The sequence below is a fragment of the Trypanosoma equiperdum genome, assembly GCF_001457755.1.
Source record: "Trypanosoma equiperdum strain OVI genome assembly, contig: ctg_399, whole genome shotgun sequence".
In the NCBI taxonomy this organism is placed as follows: Eukaryota; Euglenozoa; class Kinetoplastea; order Trypanosomatida; family Trypanosomatidae; genus Trypanosoma; species Trypanosoma equiperdum.
The window spans coordinates 63,305-72,582 of NW_027124308.1; the positions used below are offsets into that span (position 1 = coordinate 63,305).

Genomic DNA, 9,278 nt, shown 5'->3' on the forward strand with positions numbered 1-9,278 from the left:
AGGATAGAATGGGTAGAAGGATGAAGCCCCCAGAGAGGAGTCGGGAGTTCCCTCCAACTCGGAGGCTGCCGCTCGCTGCGGCTGCAAGAAGACAAAGAAGAAAGGTGGGAAGCGGATAGATAAACATGAGTGAAGAAACGCCAAGGGAAACGGTATTCTCCCCTAATGTATAACCTATGTGATCACAGCTAGAGTCCCTGTGGGCATTGACACATGCACCACAGGACTCACGTAATATTTGTTGTTTGATGCTTCGTACACAGGATGAAGCCGAAGGGTGCCGCTTGCGAATATCGTTGCGTTGCGCTTCAAAGTCCCACGAATTTTTTGAGAGACCTCGCCAAAGCAACAAAGTGTCAAGGTCTCCTCCTCACCACTCCGCTCTCCTTCAACAAAAACAGTCACGTGAGACACATTCTCCGACGCCTGCGAAACATCGAGCACGCGGCCAACAATAGTGATGTTACTCACGCACTGCGCATGGGGGATGAGCTCCGTTTCGGCCCATGAAGCTCCGATGGCAGACCTGGTTCCAAAGGGGGAGGTGGAAGACAAATCCACCGGACTGGGCACGTACGCGGGTAAATCAGGAACTCCCTTTCTGTTCAGCCTGTCTTTCACCTTCTTAGATTCTAGCACAATTCCGTGTTTTGACTTGCTGTGCATGGCAGCTCCCTCAAACGTAGAAAATTTTTTTCCGCATGTGGGGCAGCCGTGCTCCAGCTCCTGTTGGCGCTGCTCAGTCTCAGTAATTGCAGTAAAACCAGGCGCTCCCGTCCCCATTGGAGGAAACAAGCTCCCCTGACCGAAGGAGGCAGGTGTAGACGGAGCTGCAAAGGGAGATGTTTCCTGCCCTCCGGCTGTAACAAAGGGTGACGAGGCCGCGCACGGTGACGCCTCGAATGGGCTCCCCGCCACATCCTGCGCAGGAGCAAACGGCGACGCAACCTGACCAACAAAGGGTGAACTACTGACTGCAGCTGCGAATGGTGAAGAAACCTCATTCGGATTTGCGGCCGCTTGGACCGAAACAGCTGCTGCTGCAAATGAGGCACTTGGCTCCCTGGTCTGCCCAAACATCGGCAGCTGCCCAAACGGTGTAACAGGGGCTTTAAGTGGCTCCTCTTTCGGTTGGGGCGGTTGCAATGGCTTGACTACCTCCCGTTGTGTGGGAGAGATTCGCGTAAAAGGGTTTCGGACCTTTCCAGCGCGAAATGGGTTCAATGTTTGATCGGGTGCGGCAACAAAAGGGTCCACCAGGTCCACTTCTGCGAAAGCATCATGACCAACGTACGTCGCATCTACGGTACCTGTGGTCATGTGGTCCAAACTATCGAATGGATTCTCGCCCTCAGGGGCAACGTGTTCATAAAGGGGTATCTCTGACACATCAGGGGGCGCAGCAAACACCTTCATCACCATCGTGCTGTGCACAAAGTTACCCTCCAGCCTGTTCAACCCAATTTTGTCCCATACGCCAAGCATCTCTTCCATCGCAGCAGCTGGTATGTCACGGTCGGGTTGATGAAGAGGCTTCGGCGTCGGCCTCATGCGACGCGGGCGGCGCTCTTCTTCATCGACAAACGTTCGCTCAACAGGACTTATCGGTGAGGGCACCGGTGTGCTGACAACGTTAACGGATGAGGCCTCGACACCGGGTCCGGGGCCGGCCTCCACAGAACCGTCTCCGCCATGCGCCTGCTGGAGGTGCAACTTAGCCGCCATTTCAAGACGAAATGGCTTCTTACACACGCTACAGTGAAACTTCTTGTCCGTTGTTGATTGGAACCTCTGTTGGTAGCCCAGTGTCTGTGGGTGGCAGCTGCTAGCATTCCTGCACATCGCGCCACAGGGATATTTTGTTGCACGCATCAGACATTGCGCACTCGTCGTGCCTAAATGCTTAACGGCTGCGCTGCGAAAGAACCTGCGGTACATCGTCTTGAGGTAATTACAAAACGGAGGATGAGAAAGAGTGAGCACGGGGGGAAAGAGCAGGCTGCAAACAGGTGCAGCGAAGAAAAAAATCCAAAAGTTACAGCATCGTAAAGGTAGGGGGAAGACAAAGTATCCTGAAGCCACAACGTGTAATACGACGCAGGGAACAGCTTCAATTGCCGGAGAAGCGCACGTCATAAGTGCCCCAAGAGAACCAGGGAGCCGAACTGCTCCGTAACTACCAATTCAGTGTCTTCCACATACGTACCATGAATTGGAACAAATCTGGGCTTCTTGTATATTTTGGAAACAACATGCACAAGCGAGCCCTCCCGCAGGTTATTGACACTGTACTCAACAAATGGAAGTCCCCTGCATTTCAATGCAAGCATTTCTTGACTGCATATAGCCATAGTCTGTGGAGAAGGTGCTGCCGACCTACCACACTCTGCCAACAGCAAGCGGCACGTCCACACAGGTTCTCCCCACATTTGTCCCCTACATGGCGAGCGGACAACACCAACACAGCAATGCGCCGCAAAGCACGATTGATGGAGCAGCGGTGCAACTGGTTTTGAAAGCATACACCTATCGTAGCATGTGTGAGGAGAAGCGACATTCAAGCCAAACAAATGACAGTGGGGCACAGTGGCGGTGGCGCAACGCCAGAGAACAAAAGGGGGGAGAGAGGCAACACTAACTGCTTTGCTGGTCATTGGTGCCAAAAGGTCGTCCGCTAGATGTGGTTGAGAGTGTCCCCCTTCATGAAGCTTGTTGATAGACACCGCCAAGTTCAGGCACTTCCCGATCGGTAGTGAGGTGCAACTTGCCACGAACACACACGCGTATGGCTTCAGACAAACCGAAGAAGTTTAAAAACAATCAGACCATGCTCCGCTCCCCAGTGAAAGGGTACACCCTTCTTTAATTTCCGTGTGCAGCGGGCTCCCCCACCGCCCACCGCATTCTTGGCGTTCAGACTATACCACTGCGCGCCCTTTGCAGAACAGATCCGTCTGTGGCATTGAACAGTCTCCCTAACTTAATACAAAGATCAAAATGTGCGCACCTTTACGATTTATGCATCCCATGTGGTGAGCACCCCAAGAAGTGCTTGTGACAAGCAACCGTAAGGTGGGTTTGGGGTGTACGGGCCTCGGCAAGAGCCCAGTCATGGAAGAAAAGCATTAACTAATCCCATTTTTCGTTGGCCAATAGGGTAGCCGCGAGTTTGTTGCAGCATGTGTACGCTGGGTGGCGTGCATCTCCCCTGGCTCTCTCGTGCAGGATATCCCCCAGCCTCAAACTTTCAACAAGGCATCAAGACGCGCAGCGATTCACAGAGTTTGGGATTATCCCATCCCCAAACTAATCGGTAAATTCAACTTATCTCCTTCATCTCCTGGGTAAAGTATCGTCGGCTTCCCCTTAACACAGGGGCCCTGTATATTGCTTGTGGGAGGGGTGAATCCGTAGAAACGAAAACGCCATCCAACGTCCACGCCACCCAAACGCACTATTATGTAGAAAAATGAGCGCTGTCGCACACAAAATATGTCAACCTTCCTAAGCAAAAAAGGAGGAGTTCAAGCTGAAGATGAAGAAACGGTGACGCAAGGAACCAGCCAAAGCCCACATAGAAAGGCATGAATATGAGTTTCTTATCAGTCGCCCCTTTCAAATCTTTTTATATACCTATTATCTACAGCGAGTAGGACTCTAGAGGCGCGCAGCACCCCCGACCCTCCGCCGTTATTTATCCCCCCCCCTCCCTTCCGACATTTCAATTTCTTAAAGATACCCCGCTTTTACCACTATCATCTCTATTACCTGGCATTACGTTAGCCCCATAACCCACCCCCGCCAACGACCCCTTCTATTCATATATAAGGGGTTCTTCACTTTGTCTTCCATCCGGCAACTTGCAAACCATTGTTGCCCACATCATCGGAGCCGAAAAGCGAAAATAGCTAAGTGGATAAGGATTTGAAACTGGGCCAAACGTTTTCTTAATCTTGCTACAGATCTTGTTTATCAACATTGCTCTCATTGCTATCATTACTTTCATTGCTCCTACTGCTCTTGTTCTCTTCCTCGCTTTTCTTCTCCTCTGTCACATTAGCTGGTTTCTCACTCACCTTAAACGTTGTCACATGTTTGCGAACAAATTCGTAGACGTTTTCAAATGAGCGTTCACCTTCGAAAACAACGGGTTTCCCTCCATTCGGGACGAAGAACACCGTCGGAAATGCTGTAACTGTAAAAGTAGACGAGTTAACGTAATTGGCTGTGGCATCAAGCTCGGCAACGATAAGGTCGGTTGCATCGAACTCCTTCGCGATCTTATCAAAGGTTGGAGCGAAATTCTTGCAGTGACCGCACCAAGGGGCAAAGAAAAGGATGAGCATGTCTTTTCCCGACGTAAGGTGCTTCTGCATTGTTTTTGCCACGATGGTGGTTTTGCCATCAACAGTCTCCACCTCGGGGACAGGGAGGGACTTGATGGTGGGCTCGACACGACCTGCAGCAAACTCCAGGATGAACTTCTCAAGGGACTCGCGGGTCACAACCTCCGCTGTGGAATGCAAGTAATTGGCGCCCCAGTGGATAGCCAAAAAGGCGGGGTACTTGGCGTCCTCCGGGACACCGAAGTCCCTCCAAACCGGATGTTTCGAAATGTTAACCCAGAGAACTACCATATGGGATCGCATTTTTTTACCCACTTCTGTGAGGCTTTCTTTCAACTCGATCGAAGCAGTTTCATTAGGCTTGACCATAGCCCATCCTACGGGTCGTTTTATAACTGAGTAGTATTGATAGTTCTCCGGGGTAATTTCACCCCCAAAGGCAACGCGAGAAATTTGAAGGAATTCTGTCAACTTCTCTACTTCCATGGGGCCATCGTAAACCTCCTTTTCGCCTCCCTTCCTGTACACCACAATGGTCTCGGGCTTCTCGTCGGGGAAAAGCTTAGGTTCTGCTTCAAAGAATTTGAGGCTGACTCTGAACGACTGCGCGGCCTCGGCCAGTGTGGTAGAAAGTGAAGTGCTATTGCTGGCTGTCAGGCCAACGCACACTACATCATGCTCCTCCTTTGCCCTTGTCACCTCTTCAGCATTGGACGCTGGCGTCACTGCCGGTCCAACGTTCGCTTTAATGTACTTGATAATATCGTCCTTCGTGCGGGCACCACCGTAGTGCTCCGCCTCCTTGCCATTACGAAAGAGAATGATTGTTGGGTATCCCCTGATGGAAAAGTTAGCCGCCAATTCAGGTTGTGAGTGACAGTCGACTTCGCCCATAAGTGCATTGTCAATAGTTTCATTGGCCGCCTTCTCCCACTCTGGTGCGAGCATCTGGCAGTATCCACAGGTGTCAACATAAAACTTCACGAGAAATATTTCACTCTTTGCGATGGTCTCGTTGAAGTTCTCTTTGGTGAGCTTCAGGGATTCCGCAGTCGACTCGCGCATGGTGGCGAGCGCAAGAGCAACAAGAAAAATAGCGCGCATCGTGACGCTTTTTATTAACTTAATAAAAAAAAGTAAACAGTATAACAAACGTTCACCTAGCAAAGAGGAGAAAAGGGGTGCGAAGCAAATTTTGACACGAGGGATCTTCGGAGCGGCATGCAGTGACAGGAAAGTACGACACCAACGTAATGCCTGCACTCGCGGTGGCACGAAAAAATAAATGTATCACAAGAGTCACCGATCCAGCAGCATACAACCGCCTGTATTCGCCCCGGATGCCCTGTAAAGGGGACCGTCAGCCAACATCAGGTGCGTGACGACCCCTCAACCCCTCTCATTTTTTGACTGAGGAGTAAACTCAGTAGACCCGACTCAACTCAACTGCGCCACACTTTCTGTAAACACCTTTAACAAACAGTGAGATGATCAAAGCCTGTTGGCACCTGCTCGAAGTGACGGGGAAGGCTCCAAGAAGTGTGACTCGCGCTCGAAGATCGTCATTTTGTTATCGGTACTGCTACTCTTCACTACATCCCCCTATCCTATAGGGTAAAGTTGTGGATCCTATGCTAAGTAAACGACAAGGCTAAAGAAAAAGGTAAATTGCGACAGTTACACACACTTTGCTGCGGAACGCATTCAGGAAGACCGTTTGCCACACTTCACGCGCGGGATGACCCGCGTACCCTACAACATCACATTTCTACTTAGGTCCCAATGTTGAGGCCAGGGAATCACATAAAGACTTCAGTTTTCTGTTCTCGTTCTCTAGTCTGTGTGTTTCATTTTGCTTTGAGCGAACTTGATGTCTAAGGTCTTTAAGTTTAAGAGTATTTTTCTCCATTTGTGAGCCCACGCTCTCTCGTAGTTCATCTGTTGTGCTCCTTAGTTGAGTTACTTTTTCTTCCAAGTGTCTCAAATACTCACGGAGGTGCTCCCTCTCCTTCTGAACGTCGGTAGACTGACAGGAAGCCACATTCATCGAAATTGAAGCCGGAGTGCTGGCACTGTCACTCCCTTTCGTATCACACAAACACTCCGTGCTGCCGAGAGTATCCTGAAGCAGCTGGTTCGCTCTTTTTATATTTTCAAGCTCTTCTTGAAGCAAGTTTCTCTCTTTTTGTATTTTCTCTACCGCATCTAATGTCGTTTTTTCATGAATATCGCGTAACAGGGCCACATTCTTCTTTGACTCAAGGAGAATTTCATCAGTTCTTTGCTTTTTAAGCTCCATCACACCCATGATCTCGCGTTTCTTTCTTAAGCAATGTCCAAACGTCCGCTCACGCTCACGGGACAACTCACGGATTGCCTTAAGCACCTCCCTTGCTCGATTGTCCTCTTCATGGGGAACGCACTGAACGCTGTGCTTCAGTGATGCATGCAAATCGTTAAGCATCGAAATTAGCCTCACCAGGGTAACACGTTGCAATGCATTCTTGTTCTGAGGTTCTCTGCTCAGGTCGTTTATCTGAATTACGAGGTCTTTAACTTGTGCTTCTGCCGCGTTGAGACCTGCGTCCGCTTCAGACAATTCATTCAAGTACTCGTCGCGCTCCGAATATTTGGTTGCTTCTTCCTGAAGCACTAGCCGCTCAGTGTGCGCAATTGTATTACTTCGGATCGCTTCTTCAAGACTTTCTTCTGCTTTTTTCAAACCTTCCTTGCTTTCTCCAATTGAATTCTCTGCATCCGCTATGGAGGAAGACAAAGAGAGTATCACCTGATTGCGCTGCTGCATGACCTTCTCTTGGATCAGTAAAGCTTCCTCCAGCCCTCTAAGCTGTTCTTTAAGCTCTTCAATGGATTCCCTTTGCTTAGCGTCCATCTTTGAATCCAGTGGCTCACCTCTATGTATTCGTAGGTTAACAATACTTTCCCTTTTTAAACGTTTGTTAGCGCCTACCTTTCATGCAAATTGCGAAGTTCACAACGCAGAGGCGGGAATATTTGAAAAGGATGGAAGTTAAAAGAATTGGAGAGCGGCATCGCACCAACAGCGGGCCCAAGCGAATAACAAAACGAATTGCGTAACAAAAAACTCAGCTAACCGCATTTTTATCATGGCTTTCGCTGTAACACGAATGCGTAGTGAACCCCCATAAGGCACCTCCGTTCCGCTATAATTGAGTAGCAGTTGTCCTCTGCCACCCACCTTCCGTAATCGTGAGTAAGGTTCATTGAGCTGCGCGTCGCAGCACCGAACCAGCGAGTGAGCGAGGCTAACAGCGGCCATCTGGGTTTTCCAAAGTCCATAAGAAGAACATACCCTCCCTCCTTAACGTAGGCCGCGGCTGAGTTCAACATCTTCCGCGCCCCTTCCTGACCCATGTTCAACAATTCATTCCGAATCACAACGGTATCGTATTTCCTGAAGTCGGGCATTTCGGTCTCCCTCCGCTCAACAGTGTCAAAAGTTATAGAGCTCCCAGCCCAGTTATAATCATTCTTCAACATAAAACCCAAAGTCAGAGCCCGCCGCCTTTCAGTTTGCTCCTCTTCAGAAAGCGACAAGTCGGTTTTGTATTCGTCGTCATCAACCCTTTCCTTTACAATAAATTCGACACGAACAGCATTTGACATCTCGTAATATCTCACATCCCTTGCGTCTGCCACCTTTGGAGTGAGATCAAGCACTCGGCCTCTGCAATACTTCCGGTACATCCATGACACCGAACGATACATACACCATTGGGGTATCAAACTCAAGCCCCAAATCACTGCAGAGCCAGTGATAAATGTCACTAGAAAAAGATTCCGCCCTTGAACTATCTTCAAGTATTTATCCTGTGGTATTTGAGTAGGTTCGTACCATTGTGCATCAGCACCATGTACACTGACAACCTTCCCCTGCATGCCGTTGAAAGCACTGGTGGCGCACAAAGGTGTTGTTAAGTCATGGATTTCTGTACAAGAGCTCGTACAACAGCAAGGAACGCCTCTTCAAAGTGCGCAAAACAACAACAACAATGATAATATTAATAATAATAACGGTGGAGACACTACAGTCTCGCAAACAATAAACGCAAGTCTACACTAAGCAATAACGAGATACCCAACACGCTACTGGTTGCCTCACCTGTAAAAGGAGAGCACGAACCTCCAGTACCATATCGTCAACGGGTCCAACGGCAGTCCATCAAACCACTTTATTTTCACGAACGGCAACCAGTGCGGACCACTTGCACAACTAGAAGTTAGGCACAGCAACCACCTGATTGTTTTGTCAAGTGTAACAAAGTCAAAAATTTCACCAATTAATGAACGATCCATTAAGGAGAATTCTCCCAACAAATGTTGCGAACCCGTCTTCTCCCTCAGCTGGCCATCTAAAGAGCGAACGTCGTTAAGAAAACCTGCACAGGGCCGCCTTTCCTGAAAGGACCACGATAACTCAGCCATGTAAAGAAACCCAACAACGGAGCTTGCTAATCTCTGGGAAGCCCGTACCGCCATTCCAAGTCCGAAGTAGCCGCACGAAGCACCGATCAATGCGAAATAAACCCCGAGGGGGTTGAATACACCATTAATAGTACGGCATATAACGGCGCGCTCTCCTATATTTGGTGTGTAGCCTTCTCTTTCTATTTGTTTTAACAAACAAAGAAACGCATCCTCTTCAGGCAAAGATGACTGACGCATACCATCTAAATAATACTCGTCGGTGTATCAAGCATATAAAACAGAAAAAAAAAAGAAAAAACAGTATAAACGTAGGACAAAACTAGGATTTACAACAACTCACACAACTAACTCCAAGCAAGGATTTTTTTCCTCTCCACCAAAAAAGTATTAAAAATATAGGGAATCCTCAGATGATTGACAAAAAATTTATAACTTAAGTGATTGCTTTACTTACTGCCCTCC

General features: G+C 48.8%; 6 protein-coding genes across 6 annotated transcripts; all 6 read right to left on the reverse strand.

Moving 5' to 3' along the window:
• Positions 1 to 174: 174 nt before the first annotated feature.
• On the reverse strand, positions 175 to 1,938 carry TEOVI_000167400 (KREPA2; the record flags this gene model as incomplete). The annotated part of the gene is made up of 1 exon (XM_067224877.1): positions 175 to 1,938. One exon carries the CDS (start codon positions 1,936 to 1,938, stop codon positions 175 to 177), a length of 1,764 nt encoding a protein of 587 aa, XP_067080978.1.
• Positions 1,939 to 2,132: 194 nt separating this feature from the next.
• TEOVI_000167500 (uncharacterized protein) lies at positions 2,133 to 2,654 on the reverse strand (the record flags this gene model as incomplete). Its single annotated transcript, XM_067224878.1, has 1 exon — positions 2,133 to 2,654. One exon carries the CDS (start codon positions 2,652 to 2,654, stop codon positions 2,133 to 2,135), a length of 522 nt encoding a protein of 173 aa, XP_067080979.1.
• A 1,302-nt stretch (positions 2,655 to 3,956) lies between these two features.
• On the reverse strand, positions 3,957 to 5,450 carry TEOVI_000167600 (bloodstream-specific protein 2 precursor; the record flags this gene model as incomplete). The annotated part of the gene is made up of 1 exon (XM_067224879.1): positions 3,957 to 5,450. One exon carries the CDS (start codon positions 5,448 to 5,450, stop codon positions 3,957 to 3,959), a length of 1,494 nt encoding a protein of 497 aa, XP_067080980.1.
• Positions 5,451 to 6,114: 664 nt separating this feature from the next.
• On the reverse strand, positions 6,115 to 7,239 carry TEOVI_000167700 (uncharacterized protein; the record flags this gene model as incomplete). The annotated part of the gene is made up of 1 exon (XM_067224880.1): positions 6,115 to 7,239. One exon carries the CDS (start codon positions 7,237 to 7,239, stop codon positions 6,115 to 6,117), a length of 1,125 nt encoding a protein of 374 aa, XP_067080981.1.
• A 233-nt stretch (positions 7,240 to 7,472) lies between these two features.
• TEOVI_000167800 (uncharacterized protein) lies at positions 7,473 to 8,267 on the reverse strand (the record flags this gene model as incomplete). Its single annotated transcript, XM_067224881.1, has 1 exon — positions 7,473 to 8,267. The coding sequence occupies one exon, from the start codon at positions 8,265 to 8,267 to the stop codon at positions 7,473 to 7,475; it is 795 nt and encodes a 264-aa protein (XP_067080982.1).
• A 219-nt stretch (positions 8,268 to 8,486) lies between these two features.
• On the reverse strand, positions 8,487 to 9,053 carry TEOVI_000167900 (uncharacterized protein; the record flags this gene model as incomplete). The annotated part of the gene is made up of 1 exon (XM_067224882.1): positions 8,487 to 9,053. One exon carries the CDS (start codon positions 9,051 to 9,053, stop codon positions 8,487 to 8,489), a length of 567 nt encoding a protein of 188 aa, XP_067080983.1.
• Positions 9,054 to 9,278: the final 225 nt, after the last annotated feature.